The 25685-nt window shown below is 44.4% G+C and overlaps 1 protein-coding gene across 2 annotated transcripts in view; it reads left to right on the forward strand.

Moving 5' to 3' along the window:
• RERG (RAS like estrogen regulated growth inhibitor) overlaps nucleotides 1-20936 on the forward strand; it is a 135477-nt gene extending 114541 nt beyond the window's left edge. Inside the window, exons 2-4 of one of the 2 annotated variants that reach the window (XM_054988838.1) lie at nucleotides 5409-5465; nucleotides 17366-17439; nucleotides 19511-20936. In XM_054988838.1, coding sequence (XP_054844813.1) covers nucleotides 5409-5465; nucleotides 17366-17439; nucleotides 19511-19918 — 539 coding nt within the window. In that variant the 3' untranslated portion in view covers nucleotides 19919-20936. The remainder of the gene's footprint in view (nucleotides 1-5408; nucleotides 5466-17365; nucleotides 17440-19510) is intronic. The other variant, XM_054988839.1, reaches the window with a different exon arrangement.
• Nucleotides 20937-25685: the final 4749 nt, after the last annotated feature.

Raw genomic sequence — 25685 nt, forward strand, 5'->3', positions numbered from 1 at the left:
ATTGCTCCATGCGTACTAGGGGTGCCATTCCCCCACCCGGGGTGGGGGATCCCCTACTCCCACTCCCCCTGCCCCCACTTACTTGGCTGGTGGGGGGGTGCTTCCCAGGGCACCCCCCTAGGCAGTGCAGTGTGCTCCCGCACCCACAGTGGCCTGATTGAGGCTGAATTGTGCCCTACAACAGGCCCATTTCAAGATGAATCACACCCTGCAGCAGGCCGATTCAGCCCCTCGGTGAGTGTGGGAGTGCTCCCAGGCCACCCTTTGACCTGCATGATGATGTCACTTCCCGGAAGTGATGTCATCGGGCAAGCTGGGGATGCATGCATGTGAAAAAAAACACTGAAACTCAGCAAGGTAAGTGCTGGGCTTCCAGTCTCCCACTGGGGGAGTGAGGGGACCTGGCAACCCTAACGCGTACAGAATACTCCACATGGAACAGCAAAAACAGAGACACACACCTCCTCACTCGCTATTTAAGAAAACATCTTGATGTTCCTTTGTCAGGGAACTGTAGCTTTTAGATACATAACAGAACGCCCTCAAAGAGAAAAACGTTCCCCTGTTGGGTTTTGAATATCGTAATTATTAATAGCAGATTCATGTCTGTTTATTCTTCTGCACAAGAGCTGGCCTGTTTGTCCAATGTAGAAAGTAAAAGGGCAATATTCACACATGGTGGCAGATATTATTTTAGAAGATGAAATGGTAATAGCTGATGGCGTTGGGTCTAATGATTGAGCTACTGGAGTGTATATAAATAACAAATAAATATGAAGGACATTCATCAGAAGGTACAAGTCATTAGCAACTCTGAAGTAGCTGTGAGTGTACCTCACAGCTATGAGTATCAGAATGGCTTCACAATATGCTAACACTTAGACCAGTGCCTTTTTAGCTTCCACACTTTGACATTTTTTCCTATACTTGAGATTTATAAATGATGTTGTCATCATCTAGCCACAAGGGAAGGATGCCCTCAAGAGATTCTCTCCCTTGACTTCAAAAACTTTGACCCAACCATCAACTTGACAATGGATTAATCCACACAACATTTTATCGGCACCATTGTACAAATACAGAATGGATACATAAGCACCACATTATAACAGAAACCCACTGATGGATTTATACTCCTGTGCTTCTGATGAAGCGAGCTCTTGACTTACAAAGCTTATGCTAGAATGTATTTTGTTTGTTTTTCTGGTGCCACTGGACTCCTGTTTTATTCTGTTGCTCTGGACTAACCTGGCTACCCTTCTGGAATTACCCCAGTGTCTTCAACTGGGAATGTTACCTCACAAGGAGAGGATTCATGTTTTTATTTTATCACATGAACATTGAACAGAGATATAGGCCATCTTCATCAAACGTGGTTGAGTGAATCATTCCAGAAAAGCCATATGTCCAACACATGTTTATATACTCTTCGGAGTTCTACAAGCTGAGGAAGTGTGAGAGGAAATGACCCAGCCATACAACTGGAAGCAGCTGCCTTCCAAAATCCTTTTTAAAAGATTTTATGTGCACACTCTTCAGAGATGTGGTAAAATTTGCCAAGTGTCCCATTTGCAGATCTAATGAATGAAAGGGTCATAATAGTAATACCATACCAAACGTTCATGTGCTTTTTATTCCTCTCACTGTAAGTCTGCGTTCTTGTGTCAATAAAGACTGAGTCCCTGACTGCTGTGTTATAGAAACCACAATATTTGGGGATGTTTGTGGTGAATTGGATTCTGGTGTCAAGAGTATTTACCTGAACTCTTCCAGGCTTCCGATACATTCATCTGTCACAAAGCAGATGTTCTCACAGGATTTTATAGCTCATCCGGCTGTCAGATGGACAGTTTAAGCAAGAGGGAAGACATTCTTGGGAGAGGTTGTTTATTCTGTCTTTGATTCCAACCAAAACCAGGAAGCAAAAGTGTACACTGAATAAAAAAAACCACAGTAGTGAACCATTGTCAATATGCACTAAAAATTTCAGTTTACCTTCCTTCAATATAAAATATGTCCTCTCTTGAACCACAGATGGATGGGGGTGCAAATGCAATTTAAGGAAATCTGGTGGGGGAAATGCAGTCAGTAACTTAGCCAAGTATCACATTTCCGCCAGCCTTTTAGGAATGAAGGACAGATGTTTGCCATACAGAGTGTTAATTGCTTAGAAAACAGTATATTTAATTCTGAACAATGGACTCAGGTTGTGGATCAAAAAATCCTTATAACGGGTCCATGGGGTTTATTTTCTACAAGCCTGGGAGATGCCAGAGGTTTGCAGAAAAAGATGAAATGTTAAAAAAATGTTTTAGAGTTTAAAAAACCCTAAAATCATAGAAACAATATTTGCTTCTTTAAGAAAATGCCACCAACACCTCACAAGACTGTGTTCTGGGATCTTGGCAGCCATTTGCTAGACAAACTCCCCAACCAATACTGCTAAGAATTTCAGGCAGGGTTGCCAGCTCCAGGTTGCGAAATCTCTGGAGATTTGTGGGGTGGAGCCTGGGGAGGGAAGCGTTTGGGGAAGCAACAGACCTCAGTGGGCTCAACTGTTTTTAAACTGATTTGCAAATGGTTTTATATGTACTGGTCGCAGACTGTAATAACAAACTCGACTTGACTTGACCTCAGTGGGATACAATGCCATTGAGTCCACTTTCCAAAACAGCCACTTTCTCCAGGGGAACTGATGTCTGTCACCTGGAGATCAGTTGCAATTCTGGAAGATCTTCAGCCACCACCTAGGGTTGCCAGGTCCCCTTACCCTCCTGGCAGGAGGGGGAGACCCAGCACTCATCTTTAGGAAGTCTTCACACATGCGCTCCCGGTTTGCCATGATGACATGACTCCCAGGAGTGATATCACACAGGCCGCAGGAGTGTTCCCACACTTCATGCAAGACTAATTCTTAAAGGATCAGCCCGTTTGGGGACCAAATCGGCCCATTGTGAAGCACGGAAGCACTCCCACGGCCTGCACGGTGACGTCACTCCTGCAAGTGATTGTTGTCGTGCCGTGCCAGGAGCACACCCCGGAAGGTCCATTCCTGCGCCTTTTTCCTCTGCCAGCCAGGTGAGTGGTGGTGGGGGATGGAGGGTGAGAGCGAGGGATCCCCCACCAGGGGACCAGCATTCCTGCCACCACCTGCGAGGAGTGGGGAGGGAGAAATTATAAAAGGTACAAGACAGGAGGAAGTGGGAAAGTAACGCTGAAGGGAGAATCAAAGAATAGAATCATAGAGTTGGAAGGGGCCATACAGACCATCTAGGCCAACCCCCCTCCCATGCAGAAGAGCAACATGGGATTAAGGGAAAGATGAAAATGGGGGAGAGGAACAGAAAAAGATGGTGGGGCAGAGGCTGCCATGGGGAGGAACAGAAAAAGTGGGTAGGTGGGTGAAGGGGTAGGAGAGAGGGAAAGGCAAGAGGCTGCAAAGCCCTGCTAGGGGAAGGCAGAGAGGAAACAGAGGGACAGAGGGAAATGAGATTCCCCCTTCCAAGTGAATCTTAACAGATCCTCTCCTTGTCTCTTCTATTGCACAAAACCACAAGCAAGTGCTCAGACAATTGAACTGTTTGACTATGTCTAATACCATAACTCAGACAAGGGTTCTGCAGCATTAAATGTGTTCTCCAAACAGGATGACTCGGTGGGCATGCACTGAAGTAAAGCAGCTGTTAAGGTTCATATGTATTAATATCTGGGCAATTTCTGGACTTTGAACATTTGATCTACCTTGGCAGTAAACAATTAGAAAACATTATTCATCCGATGCGCCTCTGCTCTGTCACACAGGACTGGCTGCATAGGTCATGTACAAAAAGCTATCTGTGGCGTAGTGGCTGTGTGATTGAAGCCAGTTCTAATCTCATCTCTGTTATGATAGAATTTAGGCAAACCTGTATTTTCTTAGCTTCTCTTCCCTCATCCATTCCAGTATAATCCCCCCAAAAACTGAGAATCATGCCAAGAACAGTAGAATGGTGAAACCACACCAAGATAAGGGTTATTGTTTCTCCTGGTGCGCAGGAGAATTTTTTTTTTAATTTTAAAAAATGGAAAACCCTTCACCTTGAATGGTCTGGTGTGGGCTGAGCACGGCCGTTGCCCTTGGAATGTTGAGAAGAACTGAGATTCAGTTAAAGGGGGAGGAAAGAAAAATTGAGAGAGGCAGAAACTGGCCTGCTCAGGGTATCTTAGAGGGGAAGAAGGGCAATTCCCTTTGATGCATGCCAGTGTCTCAGGAACCAGTGGCAGGAATTGGGGGATGGGAGAGAAAAGACCTTGCAAGGGAAATTCTAGTATTCTGCAAACATTCTATGGTAGAACTATAGAGTTTTTGTAAGGTGCATATCTTCAGTGATACTGCATTGCTAACAAGACACCTCCCCTGCCCCCCAGCAAGATAAGTCTCCCGTCAGTTGCCAGCAGGACCTAGTAACTTAGATGAAGATTGGGGAGGGGAAACAATATTCCAGTCATACCTGTGATTCCTTACAAGACCCCAACTTGTAAAAGTAATAATACTCTCCTACTACAAAAAGTTACAAGATTACTAAACTGATTGTGTTCCGGTGGCATTATATAAAAGTGTTTACATGGTAAATGCTGAGCCTGAACTGGGAGCTGGGCCCATGGTGGCAGCCTGGCAGGTTATGTCTGCACAACGGAGCCCTGTCATGTTAAAGCAGTGCCGAGAATCCCAGCTCCTGGAAATAAACAGAGCACACACTATCTTAGATGCCATTCTGCTGCTTCTAAACCCAACCAAGATTTCTTATGAGTTGTCCGCAGGTTGAATTGTGAATTTGGGCAAGGGAAGAATTCAGTTTCCAGGCAAAATTCTGAATTTATATTTCCCCCAACCCCCTGTAGCATTCTCGTTTTATGGTTGCTGATGGTGTTGGTTTATTTTGTTTCTGTTTTCTGAGGAAACAGAATAAGATTTACTGAGTTTGGCACTTTAATATTTAACACTGTTGCCTTAGAACTTACCAAGACTTAAGATTTAATGTGTTGGCGGGGGTTGTCTCACAAATGAATTGTAAAATTAAAATGTGATATTCTGGGATTGTATTTCAAAATGTGGTTGGCACTGAAAAAAAAGATCATTTTACAGGAGCTGTGAACCTGGGGCACGTGGGGAAACAGTCACATGCCATATACTGCAATCTGTGTGGGATCCCCTCAACCTGTATTGTTAAGCATGCCAATCTGGTTGTTTGAATTAGTCTAAATCTGACATTAAATAATTGAAGAGGGGGTATTAAGTTTTAAGTTCTAACTTAACCTCACTAAATAAACTGTGGCATTTCTAGATGCGCCTCAATAAATGATCATACTCTTCTAAAGCTTGTGAGCTGTTTCTGTCACCATTTCACGTGATTTTTTTCCCCCTATAGCGCTCGTTGTGCGTTTCCTAACCAAGCGGTTCATCTGGGAGTACGATCCGACTCTTGGTAAGCTGTGTTTTATTGGCTGTGATCACAGACTGCTTCTGAGCACATTAGAATGACAATGTATAACACTTGACAAGTGCAGTCATAATCATTTAGGCATTTAAAACCACATTCTCTTCAGTTACATGCCCAAATCTGCCGTTTCAAAGAGCAGGTGAATGTATAGAGTATAGTCATACAGTGCAAGTGTATACTGAGCCCATAATTTAGCGTTCTGAGAATCTTTGATAATTGTTATTAAAACATTTGCCTGAGAACATGTTCAAGTGTAAAGATATACTTTCAGGGGGTCCCAAATGGTCAACAGATCCCTTTTTACGTTTTTGCTACAGTTCGCAACTTTTCAGTGCCATTTTTTAAGGGTTTCTTCACATTCCCACAGCAATCATAGCCAATCAGGGATCCCTGTGATGAGCATATTGATGACACATAGCTCATCAGGGTTAGCTACCTGATAAGGTCACTGAGGACAAGCCAGGTTATTGGTTCTCACATTGCTGTCAGTATGAATGCTGACCATCTCAGTGGTTGAGGAACTTTGCCAGTATTTCCCTGCCTGCCACACTGAAGGAAGTCTGCCTCTTGTACCCCTGTGAGCTGTCTTGCCCCCTTTCGAAATTATCTCCTAGAAAATCATTAGAAAGACCTGAGACCCTGCTTCAGGTGCCCTGCCTTCTTAGATGAGTGACAATTCAGGAATTGTGGGACTTCAACGCCATCCCCAGGGACCTTATTTTTCCCCTTCCACCACTGTCTTCCACCAGTGGGTGAAGACTTTTTTGTTTCATCCAGCATTCCCTCAATGACCTCTCCTTCCTGCCCTATGTTTTAATTGTTGGTTCTGTGTTTTTATACATGTCTTTTACTTTTATGGTGTGTTTTAATGCTCTGCTTTTAAGAGCGAGCCATCTTGGTAGCTCTGATGGGACAGAAAGACAAGGTATAAATTTTGTAAATGAAAATAAGGGGACATTCTTCTCCGCTGCCTAAAGTGTTCATTAAAAAGGAGATCTGCTGTCTCTCACACACATATGCATATTTGGTTCATCCTTATTCAGAAGTTCATTTCTGGCTCTTAACATCTGCAAAAATGGATGAGAAAATACGTATCTGGTGAAATCTCAGGAGACCTGCCAGCTTCCGAGCTGGATTGCCAGTGATAGGAATCCAGGCTATGGTGCTCTACATAGCCCCAATAACAACAGAAGTAGAACAAAATTCGGAAGCTGGGTGACCTTGGGCTAGTCACGGCTCTCTGGAGCTCTCTCAGCACCACCCACTTCACAGGGTGTTTTGTTGTGGGGATAATAGTGACATACTTTGTAAACCACTTTGAGTGTGCATTAAGTTGCCCTGAAGGGCAGTATATAAATTGAATGTTGTTGTTGTTGTTGTTGTTGTTATAAAATTCACTAAACAAATATGGGGAGAATACCCTTAACTCGTATCCTGTAAAAGTTGAAGACTTCAGCCTTTGTCCACATGGAATCCAAGTTGGCTTGGCATTTTGCTCATTTTTAACGAGCAGTCTATACACATCCCTACCGAAAGGTCACCCACTATACCAGCAGTGCCTTAAATTGACTGTGTAATAGAAGCCACCCTAATTGCTCTACACATAACAAGCCAAGCCCCATACAATCTTCCCTTACAAGGCACTAGCCGATCACAATTGAATCTGTCTTAGGCCATAACACAGCAATTATAGCTTGATGCAGAGTATGATGCAAAATCTATTTACTGGGGTGGGGGGAGCAGCGGGACCAGATAAAAATTCCTGTATGCTCTTGTGATTGAAAGAGCTCGAGCTGCCTAAATGATCTGTCCTTCAGATTGCGGTTTGCTGCAAAATGAATAGTATTACACAGCATTCAAGGAGAGTGTCTTGTCAGTTTTCGGGCTCTTCTCTTTGACTCTTGCATATGGTATTGAAGTCAAGGGGCTACATGTATTTCAGACTAAATACAGTTTAACTGGTTTGCAGATAGCTGCCAAATATGCTAGAAACAATCTTGGGTTAAAGCATGTGGAAAGCTCTTTTTCAAACAAAACTATTACTTTCTTAACTGCATGTTTAAATCACTTCCTTTGCCCCCAGAAAAGGTCTCTCAGGGCCTTTGGTTTGTTACAATGGCAGCTGTACAATGTTGCGGCAGCAACAAGATACATGGCATAAGCATTACTTGTGGTCTTAAAACAAAAATTTGGCTCTCACCAACAAATATTACTTGGTCATCTTATTTCTTTCTCGAACCACTGGGAAATAGCCAGATTAGCTTTGAAAATACAGGGCCAGTTTCTAAAAACCATTTACAGCAGTGTGTAAATATGGAGTAAGTGTGGAGTTATTAACAATAACAGCTTGTGGTAGGAAATTTCAGTGTGGAATTTCAAAAGCATCTTGACCAGTGAAATCAAATACTGCAATGGTTTTGGAATCCAATAGGAGAAGATTGTGCATGTTAATATTACAGGTTTCTGATTCCATTTTCTAGACAATTGAGCCATTGGCCAGACACTTCCCCTTCCAATTTTTTTTTATTTAAAGAGAGAGACCAAAAGGAATAATACTTTCCATTCAGAAGGGAGGACCAGTTCATGATACCAGGAGCCACGGATGGCTTGATTCCATTCCGATTCAGACTAGGTAGAAGAAGAGTGAGCAGAGATGGGCGTTCATGGCTGTTTAGTATATCTAAGAGCACCTTTTGATTTCAAAACGGTAGACGAGTTGTGGATCTTGGCAGTCAGAGGCAGAGCTAGGGCAGTGAGAGATGGGCCTGGCTGGTCATGGGTGGACCTTGACAGATACAGGAGCATTATCACTAGCCAAAATATGTGTTTGGTCATCTCCGAAGCTGACTTGCTTTCAGAACCAGAATATGGTTCTACTACTTGGACCAGCAACCATCTTTAGAGGGCACTTCCCCATGTGCTCAGTGCATGCTGGTTCTTCTGTGTTATCCAGTTGTGTGGATTGCCTAAACTGGTGGTTCCCAACCTTTTTGATATGGTGACCCACAAGTCCAAATATACTATGTATAGTAGCCCATCCAGGCCTGACTTAAGAGATGGAGAAAGTTTGGGGGGCCGCATGGTTGAGGAGATGCAGAAAATGGCAGGTGGCAGCAAACAGGTGGGCAGCAAGTGGCTCAGTGCAGTACATCTTCCGCAGCAATGAAACATTGCAGGGGGCTGGGCAAGAACAGGGTTGGGCTGCTGTGGCAAAAGAGCAGTGGCAAAACAGAGCCTATGCTCACACGCCTCTCTTTCTCTCCTCTCACTTTTCCAACTCCCATCTACTCTCCAGCCTTTCCCCCCTCTTCCGCATACTATCGTAAAGTTAATAGTTGCCAGGCAGCATTTCCCCCCCTCTTTATTGTCACAAAGGGAGATGGGGAGGCAAGAATGTAAGAAGCTGGAAAGGAAGAAGAGAGGAAGAGAATGGTCGCAACGGGCATGAGCTGCCATTAAGGATGGTGGGCCTGCGACCCACTTTTAGAGGCTTCACATCTGAGAGCCAAGCTACAAGTGACGCCTTACACAGGTTAGACACTTGTCAGCTTCCCTCAAGTTTTGATGGGAAATGTAGGCGTCCTGGTTTTACAGCTTGGCTGTCCATTACAGCTGCAAGACCAGGATGCCTACATTTCCCATCAAAACTTGAGGGAAGCTGACAAGTGTCCAACCTGTGTCAGGCGTCACCTGTAGCTTGGCTCTGAGTCATGACCCACAGGTTGGGAAACAGTGGCCTAGGCCATGTTGGATCCATGATCTTAGTTGCCTCCAAAAAAAAAGTGCCAGTATTCATTGGTAAGGTTTTGCTGATTTTACAGGACTTGGGAGTAGAGATGGGCATGAACAGCAGTATGAACAAAAAAAAGCAACGAACAGCCCAATCTGCTGTTCGAGTACAAGCTGTCCGTGAGGCCCCATTCTAAACGAACAGGTGGTCATTGCAAGCCTCATTGCTGTTCGTCAAGCCAGACAGTCTGGCACCTGCAATCAATTCCCTTGGCAACTTAGGCACCGATTGCTGAACTCTGTCTGAACTCCTGCTGTTGCCCTGGAAACCCCAGTCTAAGCCCAATTTAGCTTGATAGGCAGGTCTTCCTTTCAAGTGTGGAGCTCCAAATTTGTTACAATTTGTTACTTTGCAGACAGTGGAGAGACAGTTGCTGTTGGCATTTTGATAATGCAAAATTTTTAGCCCATTTAATCATACATTCTTTGACTTGCTCTTCTTCTGTCTCATCAACACAATTTATACAGTTTTGCAGTAACACATTCATGATTTGTACATAATTGTTTCAAATTCAGTCTTAAATTGATCAAAATCATATTGCTCTTCAGAATTTTTTTTTACCCATTTTAGAGTCTTGTAAATTTGATTCTACAAATCTGCACGTGTGCCTGTTATGGATTATGCCTATCTCCAAGGCTTTTTTTGAGCAGGAAGGTGACAGAACAGTGTTCTGGCACCTCTGTAAATTACCCATGTGACCAGTGCCATGTGGGTATTTTTAAAATGGCCTGTTTGCGCCATTTGGGGCCCAAAACAACCAGGGTCAGGTCTGAAATGGCCTGGAACGGGCCACTGTTGGGCAGGGGAACCCCTCCCCCACCTGGCAGTGGCCCAATCCTGGCTGTTTCGGACCCAATCCAGGCCATTTTGGGCCCATTTAGGGCCCCAAACGGCCCACATTGGGCCCTAAATGGCCAGGTTTGGGCTACTGCCAAGTGAGGGAGTGCTCTCCCATGTGGCATCAGCCTGTTTCAGACTGATCCAGGCCATTTGGGGCCCATTTTTGCCCAATTTGGGCCCCAAACAGCCCAAATCCGGCCACTGCTGGGTGGGGGAGTTCTCCCCCATGGCAGAGCGGCCCGTTCCAGGCCAATTTTAGTCTTATCCAGGCCGACCATGGAGCACAGGAGCGCTCCTGGGGTGGCCAGGGCCTGCGTGATGACATCACTTCCTGGAAGTGACATCATCACACAGTCCTGGGAGCATGCGTGCTGTGCACACATGCATGTAGTGAGAAGCGCGCCTCCTTATCCTGGGAGTTGCCCCGGGTGAGTTCCTCCACCTCTTTCCCCAGAAAAAGAGGTTTTGCAGTGAATTAAAATTGATTTCTCAAAGCTGCCATCTTGTTATGCTCTAAAAGGGCACAAATTCCCTTGTCCCCTCTCTCCCAAGTATGTTTACCCAAGAAGAGGAATCGTAACGAGCCATTCGAAGCACTGCAATTGGCGGAAGGTTTCTCCTGCTCCCTTGTTGGGAATTACATATGAGCACCCTTGTAGGATGGAGGGAAATGAACTCTTTAAACCCATGAAAAACTGTCTTGGGATGCAGTGTGGTGGCACTAATTTCTGTTAGGAGGGAAGCGGCATGCTGTTCTAGATCAGGAGTATCGCATGATTAATTAATGGCACACAGCCGATGGGTTTCCTACTATTCCAAGCATGAAACATGGAGCTTTCCTGGATTCCTGCTGCCCCTTCTGACCCCCAGAAAGATAATTTGTGATGGAACAGCTGTACAGGTTGAGGGAACTGGAGCAAGGAAGGGCAAGGGGTGGAAACTTTCCTTTTCCTTCTGAAAGTGCAGCTCTGTTGAGGAGAGAGGTAGGTTTTGACCTCTTGACCCTCCTCCTTTCAACCCACATACCCATATGGCTGTTTCTCTGAACAGATTTCACAACCCCAGAAATGACCTTTAGAGGGGCCGTAGAGGCTACAGGAATTTATTTTTTAAAATTTATTTTATAGGATATTTAGCCTGTCCTCCCCACGAGCAGGCTCAGGGCGGGTTACAACAACATCAGTCAATACAATAAAAAAATGGAGGGGAATGCCAGAAGATTTCCATGCATGGGTGATTGGATGGGTTTTGTTTCTCAGGTGTTCAAAGCTAACTCCTAACCTCGACTTTCTGGCTGCTTCCATGATACCGCCTGTCTCTCAAAGACTCTTCCGGGCCGTTTCCAGACGGCTTACCTGGCTCCGGAACGTTGCACCATCTTGCGGGGAAAACGCGAAATATCACGTTTTCTCACGCGAGAAAACGCGATATTTCGCGTTTTCCCCGCAAGATGGCACAACGTTCCGGAGCCAGGTAAGCCGTCTGGAAACGGCCCCAGTTGGCAAAAGGGGTGAGGGGGAAGAATATACAAGTACCCGTTTTATCTCTTTTCTGTCACTGCTGTGCCTCTCCAACTCTCCTCCACCAAAGGGAATTGGTGTAGCGTCTGTTATAGAAATCAGCGATGAAAATATTCCTTCGTTTTTCTCATGTATCAGCCTGGAAACAGACAGGGAGGGCATTGCCTTGGGCTCCTTAAGAACCAGGCTGACTGTGCCAGATTCTCAAATGCCCAATGGGGACATGGAGGGAGAGAGCAGAAACAGGTGAAGGAACTCAAGGCAAATGTGAGAAAGGGCCTGCGGGTTCTTCTTTCACACCCGCCTCAAGATGTAGCTTTCATATGTGGCAGGAGTGAAATGAAGTCAGGTGGAGAACGTTCCCCCAGTGCCACATGGAGTTGAATAATGCAAGGCAGCCTGCCGCAATAAAAGGAGTTGGAAGAGTGTTTGCAAGCATTTGCAAGCAAAGAGGGAACGTTCTTTGGCTCTCTGCTGCGCAGGTTGTTTTTTTGTCTTTAGTACTCGCCAGATGGTCTAAAAGGTATTAAAAATCACAGCCTGAATTACTGCACGTGCTGGCCTTTGTCCCTTGTTTCTTCCTCCCTTCCCAAACTTCCTGCAATTTGCTCCTAAGACAGTTACAATAGAGAAGGCTTGAAAAAGCTAGCCGTTCACCCAGTCCTCCTCTTATCCTGGCTGCACTTTTGTGCTGTCTTTGATGCTCTTCTGCAGTGTCCACCCCCTCTGGCTGGATTGGCTGGAGGCTGTTGTTTTGAGGGGCTCCCATGAAAGTTGGTGACTCCTTGCAGCAGCAGCAGTGGGAAGATCTTGGAAGAAGCAATGGAAGAACTGTGGCATAGCGGTAGACTGTCTGCTTTTCATGCAGAGGGTCCCAGGTTCAGTCCCTGCTGGCATTTCCTGTTAAAAGCATCTGGTAGTAGTTGATAGGAAAGGCCTCTTCCCTGAGTCCCTGGAGAACCACTGCCAGTCAGAGTAGACCACGTTGACCTTGATTGACCAAAGGCTCCACTCAGTATCAGGCAGCTTTGTGTGATATTTCAAAGTCCTCACCACAGTCCTTCTTCTGCCCTGATGGCTGATCTCTGCTGCTCCATGGCAGGGATCTTTATATCTCTTCTTCATCTTTACTAGGGCAGCTGTGAAGCTGTATTGACCATTGTGTCAATGGGAACACTGGCCCACCTGGAATATTGTTTCTTCCCCCCTTTGGCAACATGTCTGCTTCTATTTGAGCTTATTTTCAGGTCCATTTCACCAGCAGAGCAGGACGGGGGAGACCCAGGTTCACGTTCCCATTTGCCACGGAAAACTCATCTGGTGACCTCGAACCAGTTTACTCTCCTTTTCCCCTCTCTACCTAACACGCTTCTCAGGGTTCTCCTGAGGATAAAATGGACGGGGAAAAGAACCACTGAAGTTGCCCTGGGCTCCTGGGAGGAACGGTGGGCTAAAAATATAATTTCTGGTTTTGAAATATCTTTCTGTAACTCCTATGATGGTGAGCACACTACATACTTAGAGGAAGTCAACTTGACTTTTTTTAATGAAAGCGAAGATTCTCAGTGAGGGAAGGCAGCATGTAGAGCCGAATCCGGTCAGATCTCAGAAGCTCAGCAGGGTTGGCGCAGGTTAGTGTTTTGATAGGAGACCACCAAGGAAGGCTGGGGTTGCTCAGGAGAGGAAGGTAATGGCAAACCATTGCTCCGCACTTGCCTTGAAAGCCCTTGCTAGGGTCGCCATGAGTCAGTTGTGACTTGACAGCACACACACAAACAGGATTCTCAGAAAATCAGATTCTCTGCCTAAAATCACATTCTTTGTTTTCTTTTTCCTACGCTCATGCAGAATCACAGTAACATCCACACAATCCTGCCATTTGCTCCAAACTTTAAGCACTTGGAATGCATTGGAGAAATGTTTTAGGTGGGTAGCTGTGTTGGTCTGCAGTAGAACAGGAGGATTTGAGTCCAGTGGCACCATAGAGACCAACAAGATTTTTATCGTATAAGCTTTCAAGAGTCAATGCTTCAGTCAAACTTCAGAAGTTATCTGAAGAAGGGAGCTTTGACTCTTGAAAGCTTGTACACTGAAAATCTGGTTGGTCTCTAAGGTGCCACTGGAGTCAAATCCTGTTGGAGAAATGGGCTTTCCCCCCATCTTAATGAAGTGGTCATATTGACTGTACTGCTACATAAAAGATCAAACCCTCCCTGGTGTGGTTTGCACTGTTGTGGGGTACATAGGAGTTCAACACATCTCCAGATCCTCTTTGGGTGTATTCTACAAAATTCTAGTTTATTCTTTATAGAACAAATCAACCCTGCAGAGAATTTTTGAGTCCACGTTCTGCTTTTCTTCTCTCTGCACTTTCTTTGTAAGGACTCTGTGTACCTAGCAATATAGAAGTTAATTGGTTGGGGGGAAGATACAATCAACGATTCCAGTATGTTGTAGCCTGATATTTTCTTCTTGCTGTTATTTTTATAAAAAAAGAAAAATAAGCTAAACTAACCAGAATCTCAGGCATGGATCTAAATATTTAAAGTGTGAGTTGGACATATTTCAAACTAATGGTTTCTGAGCCACTTGTGGATCTGGATATGAAAGAATTAAATCAAATTCCTCAAAATAACAGCAGTGATTTTTTAAAAATCCCAAATTATGCCAATGACCAATCAAATTTAGTTACAAAAGGCACAGAGAAGAGAGCAACGAAACAGGGGTGGTGTGGGAAGATCTGTCTAGACCACTCTATATTTTGATATAATAATAACATTCGATTTATATACTGACCTTCAGGATGACTTAACACCCACTCAGAGCAATTTACAAAGTATGTTGTTATTACCCCACAACAACAATCACCCTGTGAGGTGGGTGGAGCTGAGAGAGCTCCTAGAAGCTGTGACTGACCCAAGGTCACCCAGCTGGCTACAAGTGGAGGAGTGGGGAATCAAACCCGGCTCTCCAGATTAGAATCTCGCACTTTTAAGCACTACACCAAATTGGTAATGGCAGCTCTGGGGGGACTGATTTGGGCCAAGGGTGTATATGTGTGAGAAGAAGATGATTTAATCCTTTCGCCCTGAGCCATTCCCCCCACTTCAGTCTTATACTTACCCCAAGCAGCTGTTGAGGTGGGGAGAAAGTGGCACAAAGCCATGTAAATGTTGGTACAGCACATGCTTTTGGCTCACACAATTCTTTGCAGGTTGTAGCCTTTGGGCTACTGTAAGGAAAGCTCATTTCTCCATTGCCTAGTTTTGCAGAAGTAGGAGATGGTGCCATAGAGGGGGGCACTCGGTCTGATTTTTTTGCAGCCAGCCTCTGTGGCAGATGAGTCTGTCTAACACAAAATTCATATTATAACCATTGAGTTTGGCTTTCGAGGGAGGTTCCTTCAGCCATGATAATAAATCTGAAAGTTAGTTCTGTATTTTTGCCAAGCTGAGGATTCAGATGCTATCAATCTTACTTAAAGATTGAGATGTTAAGATAAGACCAAGCAGGTTGATTAGCAGCCTGAGTTTCCAGACCCAATTCACTCCCCTTGACTCAGGGACCTGGAGGGTTTATGATTTTGGTAGCTCTTCCATAAACATATAAATCATGTGTAAGGAAGCCATTTCTTGGAGATCCTACTTGAGACAAGAGAAGCAAAGAAGCAATCATTTCAGCATGTCGTGCAAAGAGACAGCCCTAAAAAAATCTGTCCTGTTTTTTTATTGCTAACTCCAAGGCTGGGCTTGATTATTGTTCCGGAGAAGTCCTTGGGCAGTAGCCTTGTTATCTTCAGTTGTGAGGACGTTGCCAGTCCCTAGACAGGTAGAGTGGCAGGCCTGGCTAATTCCTGTTCTGTGTGGTCCAGCAGATGGCACAGATTCATCCTGCACTATGCCAAGATTTCAGCAGTTGCATGTTGTAAATTTCAGTTTCCAGCGAGTGATTGAATCTTCACATAAACCCCAAGACAAAAAAAAAAAACAGCGCACATCCAAGATGACTTCTTCCAGAGCTGTTTGTTCAGCACTTTAACACAAAACAAGAAGCCCCCTAATAAGCAAAGCCAAATAACTGAAAACAGGCATCTTAACTAAGTTTTGGCAACAAATCTTTGAAAAATAAAACTTGGATGGTTCCCCCCCAAAACGAATTTAGAATGTGAAATTCCCAATCCAAAATGCAAAGTTTGAAACTTTACTTTAGAAACATATATCCTTTTCAAATACTAAATGACATTACATGTCAGTTCTCAAATACCAACCAATACCGAAATCAAACATCTCACTGAGTGTCAAACGTTAGCAAACATTCATTTTCAGTAATATTTATTCACAGAGGAGAACTTTGAGGTAAATTCATTTTGACTCTATTTCTCCCTCCCTCCAGTCTCATAATGCAACTGTTGCCATGGGAACGGCACAGCTTGTGGTGGTTCAGTTGTCACAACCAACTGCCATGCGTAGACCTGTGTGGGATGATGTTGTAGTCACCAGTGGACCTTGATATGTCCATTGTTTTCCCACGCACTGTGGATGTGCCCTAATCAGGGATGCTCAAATCCCTGCCAGTTCACCAGTTGTGAACAGGAAACTGGTATTTCATTGATCAGTGCAACTGTTTGTCAACCTGTTTATGGCTGTTTGGCAGATTGTTTCACTGTATTCCTTCCTAACCACGCAGTACAATGCAGTTCAGTTTTTGTGCATGCGTGTTTTCACACAGCCTGATTCAGGTCTACGTCTACTACTACTACTACTACTACTACTACTACTACTACTACTACTACTACTACTACTTACTACAGAGAGAGAGAGAGAGAGAGAGAGAGAGACTTTGCTGCATAGTTGCTCTGCTCAGCAGTTCAATAGAGGATTAGATCAGTCACAAATCATATAAATCAGAAATAAATACTGTTTTAATAAAATCCTACCCTTTGGTATTTGCCTACGTCAGGGGTCCCCAGCCTTTTAGACCCTGAGGGCACTTTTGTTATTCTGACATAGTATGGTGGGCCCAACCACAAAATGGCAGCTGCAGGAAATGGAGCTAACCACAAAATGTCAGGGAGTAAGGTTATGCATAACTAATAGTAACTCTTCAACACTTCAGGCAGAAGCTCTGTATAATGGGATGCCTTTGTAAATGAACATACTGTTTTAACATATTTTCTTGCATATACACAGCTTACCCTCAGTCATGCAATGAAGATCCTTATGCTGTGGTGGCAGTTGCTGCCAAAGCAACTTTTTTAAAAAAAAACTGCCTGGCAAATCAGAAGCCTTGTTAGTTAAAAGTCCCATCTGGACCCATCCACTTTAGAAAAACACTTGGCGAGCTTCAGGAAAGATGTCAGCAAGTGCCACTGATAAGTTCCCATTTCACAAGGCCTTCACCTACAAAGCTGTAATAATGGTTTCCTACCTCCCAGGATTGTTGAGAAGGCAAAATAAACTGCTTGAAAAAGAATTAGTGGTAGAACTCCAAGATTGGCTTCCACATTCCAGTGACAAACGCAAGGCTGGTGTGAGATAAAAGCTAAGGGAGCTGAAAGGGCCAGATTAATCAATAGCTCCACTGAGTTCCAAGGAAATTGGAATAATAGTAGGCTTCTTTTTCATGGAACAGTAGGTGCTAAAGGGTGGCAGGACTAATGGGCGAGACAGAAATGTGATGAATCCCTAGCCATTTGCTGTGGTGTCTTAATGTGTTTTCCTCATGTTTGTTCCAAGAGTCTACTTATCGTCATCAAGCTACCATTGACGACGAAGTTGTTACCATGGAAATACTAGACACAGCTGGCCAAGTGAGTATGCATTCTACTCATCCTTACAACAAAGATTCGGCACCGGTCTAATGTAATGAACACCCTGGGAAAGTTTTAATATGCACGATATTAAAAATTGGGATGTATGCAGTTTGTCTAATGGAATGGCATTTCTATTTGGGTGAGGAGGGGCAACAATATCTTCTGATTTCTGACTCCCACTGCAGACCCCCCCCCTTTGCCCCCTGTATTGTGGGAAATTCCCACATTGATCACTTCTGTTTCCTTACTTGTAATTTGTCCTGAAAGCATGAGCGCAGCCTGGTTTCTTGAGCCCAGGAAAATCAAACAGAAGAACAAAACTAGACCACTTCCTGTCAGGCAACAAGTCTCCCAGGAAGTCGAAGTGTAAACAAGTTCCAGAAGGGCAGCCCATATTAGACTGGTGTGGGGGGAAATTTGCAAAATGGATCCTGAGGTATCTTTGAAGGCTTAACACATTTATATACACCATCATGGAACAGACTGCATCATCGGAAGATAGCATTCTCAGGACCCAAACTGCCATGATAAAGACCACAGATCTCTGTCAGTTCTGTAAATATAAATTGCATATGTGACTGTCAGATTGGGGCTCCGTGGAAAGGGAAGAAGGAGTGGAACCTTTTAGCACTCCCCTCTCCCCTAGTTTCACCAATTAAAACCAGGCTCTCATTATATTTTATTAATTTTTTAAAGGAAAAGAAGCTTTTACATACTAAAAAAGAACTTTGCCATATTTCTTTTGCCCCTGAATAGGTGGGATTATATAGGTATATGTAAAAAAGAATTAGGCAGTGGGGCTGAAAGGTGAAAAAAAAGTGTATGAGAGAATGACTGTTAGGTGTATCTGGTATGATACAGAGAAAACACAAGCATGCAGCTGTTCTGAAAACTGATAAAAATCTATTAACTTCTTCACCTAAAAGAAAATAAGTAGTTTGAGAACATAGAACCCTGACTAGCGTGAACAGGGAACACACATGCACACAAAACCAGACAGCTGGCATTGAGGAACCTCTGAGATTTCGCCTATCTGTTTTCCAACCAGTTTATATCATTCTCACACAAAAATATTTGTCGATTTAACTGTTTGAATCTCCTTGATATGGACAATAATCTGGAGATGTCCAGAGGGTCCCCAGGTCTTCAACCATGTTCTGAAATCAAGATGGAGAAGAGGAGTGGAATGCTTTTAATCATTATATCTAAGAGTAAATTGGCTGGCCTCTGTGGATGGTAAAAGCAACACAACTGGGCCACCTACAGACAAGGGGTCTCTACATACTTGGGAGACTCCCCAGATATGAATAAAATGGTTTTGTAAATTTTCATAAACCCTGACCAGGCTAGCACGATCTTGTCAAATCTCAGAGGCTAGGTAGGGTTGGTGCTAGTTAGTACTTTAATGGGAGACCAGCAAGGAAGACCAGGGTTGCTGTGCAGAGGCAGGTAGTGGCAAACCACCTCTGTCTTTTGCCTTGAAAACTTCAGTAGGGGTCGCTGTAAGTTAGCTGCGACTTGACAGCCATTTACACACACATACAAATCAATATAAAGTTTAAAAAAAATTAAAATTCTCTAAAGGAAAAGGGAACATAAAGGGCCTGGCCACCATTATGACAACCAAAGCAACAAAATCAGGCTATCAGTAGACATGGTAAGGATGTCTGTACCAACAAGGGAGAGATCCATTGCATAACAGCACAGGATGTCAGAGTGTATTAAATGGTTAAAGTTAAAAAATGATTAAGTGTAAAAAGAATATTGCAAGTTTTAGTAATGCTCATTTTTTGTTTTCTTGTTCATTGGTTGTAGCGTCTCATTGTTCACACTAGAAAACACTAGAAAGCAATTGACATTTTGGTCACAAAACAATGCAGAAAAATGTTTTCTGCTTCTTTGTTTTGTAAGCACCTTGGCCCCGGAGAGCTTCCTGTCATTTTTATGGGTCACAGTTCTTATCCAAAGCATGACATTACTAAATCAGAATAAAAACCTCTGCAAAACAAACGTTTTAATATCTTTTTCTCACCACAAACACGCTTCTGTCATTTCTCTTTCCACACAGGAAGATGCTATTCAGAGAGAAGGGCACGTCCGATGGGGAGAAGGCTTTGTGCTGGTTTATGACATCACTGATCGAGGGAGCTTTGAAGAAGTCCTCCCCCTTAAGAACTTGCTGGATGAAGTTAAAAAACCCAAGAATGTTACTTTGATCCTAGTTGGAAACAAAGCTGACCTGGACCACTCCAGACAGGTCAGCACCGAAGAAGGGGAAAAGCTGGCCACCGAACTTGCTTGCGCCTTTTATGAATGCTCAGCTTGCACCGGGGAAGGTAACATCATGGAAGCCTTTTATGAGCTTTGCCGGGAAGTACGGCGTCGCAAGATGGTCCAGGGCAAGACCCGAAGACGGAGTTCCACCACTCACGTCAAGCAAGCAATTAACAAGATGCTCACCAAAATCAGCAGTTAAAATTTCCCCTCCAAAGGTTATTGTAAAGCAGGTTAATCTTCGATGGAGAGAGATTGCTAGGCACACTAATCGATCAATAAGATAGTTAAATCTCTCTTTTTTAACTATCCCATGATCTTCTTCAGCAGGTTAAGAGAAGTGAGGCAAGTGTTGGTCTGGGAGCATATGCACGTCCTCTAATTACACTGTGAATTGTATCTTCTAAGATCAATTCATAGGGTAGATTAGAGGATGGGAATGCATTCAGACACACCAGGATGAATGGTAAGAAGACTTCTACCCAGACATTCATAACCAATCAAATCCAGGAACGAAAGGGGGTGCTTAAATTCTCTGCAGCACTTGATAGGATATTAACAGGAGACTGGCTAAACCAATCAGTTTCATGCTTGTTGTAGTGGTTTTGTTTTAACTTACTTTGGATCTTTTAGACAGCTCCTCCTTATGTTATCTTAAACTTTTACCTCAGGAGAGCCCTGGTCACAACAACCAACCAACCAACCACCAGTACACACAAACAGCTTCAGGTAGTCTCTACTTTACCCAGGCCTTTACCTCAAGAACACCTTCCCTTCGGGGCTTGAATTCCACCACTAACACCACCTGTGGCATTTTGTCCACTGTGTGTGACCTGTATGTTGCTGCCTCCCTGACTTTCTTAGTGTTCCCAAAAGGGTTTCACTGCCGCCAAAGGCTTTTGTCTTGGATCTCTTCCGTATAATTGATATTATAGGGAGGCTTAGTTATAGATAGTAGATAACAGAACGGTCAGTGCATGGGGTGGCTGTGAGGTATAAAAAGGATCCTGTATTCTGGATGAAACAGGCATTTTGCTTAACCGGAAGTAGAATTTATAAGTACGTATACGTGATGGTTGCAGATAAGCTTATTGGTAGGATATTACAGAAGGCTAGCTAAATCAGCTTTGGCTTCCTGCTTGCAATGCTTGATAAACAGTCATCTGCCGCCTTCAAACGGGGGAGGGGGGTCACATGATTAGTGCTCACCTCACGTTAAGAATTTCCTGCAAATTAAAAATTAGTACATCTTGGTGAAAGCTTCTGTCATAGCCTTTTGCATTTTGAGCTAGGTTCCCCCCCCCCCACACACAGAGTTCTTGCTCCATACCCCCTCCCCTCAAAAAGCACAGCAGGCTTAATTTCAGGTTTCAACCTGACATTGTCGTACTTCTGACAGCCTTCTAGGTTTACCCCTGTCTCTGCTGCATGTTTCCCTAAACCTGCTTTGGTTCAATCTTTCCTGAAGGCTCAAAGATCATATTGAATGCCGGTTTGGGGAATGTCTGGGTGGGAAGCTGTGGAGTTCCGCACCTCCCCACCCAAATCCAGTGCCACGTGCAGCACCATTTCCGTTTTCATCTGCCATTTCCTCATCATCGCCACTGGCGGGCTTTTTGCCTTTTAAAAACAATTAGTGGTAGAAGATGCATTGCTACATTGTATCATGATACGTCGACTATTAATTTTCTTAAAATGGCAAAACGCCCCCTTGAGGTGGACGGAGGAATGGCAAGCATAAGGCAAAACAGGAAAAGAGAACAAAGAATCACAGTGGAAAAGAGTGAAATGGGGAAACCGCTTTGTGGAAACCAACTCTAGTTTTCCATTTACAGGAAATTATTAATATATGGGAACTTCAAAAAAGGTATTCCCCACCTGCAGCCTGAAGTGGTACAGATGGTTACAACAACACTCTCCTTCCGGGCCTGTACTTACCCACAGACAGTCTTTAAATTACTGTCCTGAGAAGAAAAATAGTCCAGTAGCGCCTTTAAGATGCATCTGATGAAGAGAGCTGTGGTTCTCAAAAGCTTATGCTACAAAAAAGTTGGTTAAAGGTGCTGCTAGACTCTTTACTATTTTGCGACTACAGACTGACACGGCTAACTCCTCTGGACCTGAGAAGAAAGTAACTCAGCAGCAATATAGCGGTCAACAGATGGCAGGGTGCTGGTTTTGTATCTCTCACAAGTTTTCAGTACAACATTAATGCATGGTGAATTTGAAAACACAGAGAAAAGAGAGACGTTTTTGTTGTGTCACTTTCCATAGGCCATTTTAATGCCTACATTTTAGTAGGCTATCAAAAAGTACCAAATTACCCAGGTTGTTGAGACAGTTTTTTCCACCAGTTTGCAGATGCACCTGATTTGGTTGCTTATCCAAGCTTCTGAAAACATTGAAAAGTTGGAAAAAATAGTTCTTCCTTTCGTGAATATTAGGCTTTGTTCTTCTTCCTCTAACTGGTGCGTCCCATTCCTCCTTTAAACTGGGATCAAAACAAACCTCAGGTTTTGGAAAGTCGCAGCTTGTATTGGTGCACACCTCTCTAAGGGAAGTAGGTCCCTGGTTGTTGTGGGTTTTCCGGGCTGTATTGCCGTGGTCTTGGCATTGTAGTTCCTGACGTTTCGCCAGCAGCTGTGGCTGGCATCTTCAGAGGTGTAGCACCAAAAGACAGAGATCTCTCAGTGTTTTGGTGTGCTACACCTCTGAAGATGCCAGCCACAGCTGCTGGCGAAACGTCAGGAACTACAATGCCAAGACCACGGCAATACAGCCCGGAAAACCCACAACAACCATCGTTCTCCAGCCGTGAAAGCCTTCGACAATACATCGAAGTAGGTCCCTGTTTGTTTTAACCAAAGGCTGAATTTTTCTGAAATGTGGGGAATATTAGAGACGATTTCAGCACGGATGGATTTTGATTCCGTGTGTGAGTTGGGATATATAGTTGATAAAAACACAGTGTCTGTTTTATGACATGAAGAGGCCGCTGCTCCTTTTGAAAGCAAATCAAACAGAAATTAGATTGTTGTTGTTGTTGTAAAAATCTGGACTGTCTTTTGGGCACAAGTAACTGCCAGCACATTTTTTTAAAATGTCTGTTTGCTGCAGATTTGAACAGCTTTAAACTACCATAACTACCTTCCCCTTTCCATGTGCTTAACTGAAGGGCAATTCATACATCAATGCAAAGACGTAGGAGTGACTTCTATGTAGATTTTCTCCCCGTAGTACTCTGGTAATGTATGCATAAAGGAACCACATGAACAGAACCACTAGGGTCACGTAGGAACTGGCTCTAGATTTCAAAAGCCACTTCGAAGTTTCTAATGGAAAGGAATACCATATTTCAGGTGGATGAGGATATCCAGCAAGGTTGCTTCATCCCTGCCTGAGAGGGTGTGGAATGTTAATGCACACCCTTGTAGTAGTCACATGATGATTTTGCACACTGTTTTGCCTGTACATGGAGATTCTGCCATAGCCACATCTTTCATGTGTGTAGAGAGAGAGAAACGTGTGTGCACAATCATCACACTGACAGTGTGCATATGAAGTTCATGCCATGTTGTACACAAATGTGCATGGGAAACACAGTAGCAGCTGTTAAAGTCATTTGAACGAGCAGCAGCATTCCAGTGGCAGGTGCGCACTGGGGGGGACGGTCCATAAAAATTATAGAAGACAAGACCTTTAAAAAAGGATGTCTTTAGTTCAAGGATAATGATTTTAAACTCTGATAAACCAGTGAGTGGCAAACACCCTCTAGGGCAGAAAGAACTTCTGTTCAGATGCCTGCCAAGAGGACACAGGGATCTGGAATATTCTGAGAGTCCGGAGATGAAGTCCATACTTCTCTTGTAGAACATCCTAAGTCCATCTGTGGGATCTCAGTCAGCCAAGCTGCAGAAAGCTGCAGTCTAAGGGCCAAAACTATGGATTATTCTGGAGATCTGGAATCAACTATTTGGTTTCACAAAACAGCCCCCCCCTCCATCTAAACTGGGCATGGAATCTTGTCCCTCCATCCCTGTGTTTGGGGGGGGGGTAGTATTGGGCTTTTTTTGAGCCTTAAAGCATGAGGAAACTGGAGGGGAGAGTGGCCCCTTTCCCCAATGCCACAGCCCCAATCCAGCCCCCCCTTGGCTCCTTCTTAGGGTCAATTTACACATCTGGCTTTCCAGTCCCAGAACTTCAGAATCACATGTGGTTTAGGTTTAGCCCTAAGAGTTTAGAGATAGGCCGCTAGGCAGGATAAACTGGAGTTGCAGTATAACGTATCTTTATATGTGTTCAGTCTTGGTAACCTTTGCTTATTTTTGTTGTGTGTGACGTTGGGCTAGACACACACTCTCAGATTAACCCACCCCACAGGGTTGTTGTAGGGATAAAATGGAGAAGGACGGAATGATGTAAGCCACTTTGTGTCCCCATTGGGGAGGAAAGTGGGATATAAATGAGGTAAATAAATACATAAATACATTTCAACGCCCTTGATCAATTAGAACAGGGAATTCAGGCTGGTCCTTTGGGACACAGTTGTCTTTGTGTTTCGAATCCAGCTCAGTGGTTTCCTGTTTGTCTTTCCTCAAAGCAGAAGGAAAAAGAAAAAACGACACCTGTTCTGGAATAACAGGCCATGCTGAATCAGTGCGTCTGCTGAGCGTGTGATGTGGCTGCCAGTTAGAAGGCAAGGGTTCTTTGCCAAGCTCCCGTTCAGAGCCCAGTCTCCAGGGATTTTATCCCATCAACAAACCTGCTTCTTCTGGCCGCCTCCCCAGCGTTGCAGGGATTTTTTTCCTGCATCCTTTCTCTGCATCGTCAGCAGAGGTTGCGGCTCAGATTCTTCTGCTCGTCTGTTGCTGGAGGACTGGATTTCCCCAGTTTTTCCCTTAGTAGAGCTGAAATAAATTTTGGGAGAAAAATTCTCATGAAAAATTATCCTGGCTCAAATCTGTGTGCGAAAAACGCACCAGTGCCCTTCATCCTCCCCCGTTAGCATCAGCGCACCAATTTCTCACCCTCGGACTGCTCGTGCTGGGTATGAATCAACGGCCCATAAGCTGCACACTGCCAGCTGACCGGCATGTGCTTGCCTTATCATACCAATTGGGAGGCAGAATAGACTAGGGTTGCCAGCAGGGTTTTTTTCCAGCTGGAATAAGGTGGAACGGAGTTCCGGAACCTCTTGAAAATGGTCACATGGCTGGTGGCCCCGCCCCCTGATCTCCAGACAGAGGGGAGTTGAGATTGCCCTCCGTGCCACTCAATCTAAACTCCCTCTGTCTGGAGATCAGGGGGTGGGGCCACCAGCCATGTGACCATTTTCTCTGAGGGCAACCCACTGAGTTCCACCACCTCTTTTCCCAGAAAAAAAGCCCTGGTTGCCAGGTACATGACCAGAACCCCTGGGATATTTGGGGGGTGGGGCATGGGGGAAAGAGCAACAGCGATGCATTGACATTACATGACTTCAGCTAAAGCCCAGACACTCTAGAACATCACTGATCTCTAAAATCAACAAAATTCTAGAGCATCAGTGACATCACTTCTGGTTTCAGTCGGAAGTGCCATCGACATTAGGCCGCTCAGCTTAGGGTTGCCAGCATCCAGGGGGTGGCTGGAGATCTCCTGGAACTATAATCTTCAGGCCACAGTGATCTTTCCCCCTACAGAAAATAGCTGCTTTGGAGAGCGGAATCTAAGCAATTATACCCAGTTGAAGTCCCTCCTCTCCCCAAATCCTGCCCTCTCCAGGCTCCACTTCCAAAACTTCCTGGAATTTCCCAACTTGTAGCTGGCAACCCTAACTCAACCAGCTAGCAGGAGGAAAATTTGGGGGGAGGGGGGATGAGCAGTGCCCCAACACACTGACCACTCCTTGTGTGCCCAAAAGTGATGTAGACCCATCATGGGTTGCTTGTAGCTTTGGGACACAAGTCTACGCAGTTTTACCCAAATGC

The sequence above is a fragment of the Eublepharis macularius genome, chromosome 9, assembly GCF_028583425.1.
Source record: "Eublepharis macularius isolate TG4126 chromosome 9, MPM_Emac_v1.0, whole genome shotgun sequence".
Lineage (NCBI taxonomy): Eukaryota > Metazoa > Chordata > Lepidosauria > Squamata > Eublepharidae > Eublepharis > Eublepharis macularius.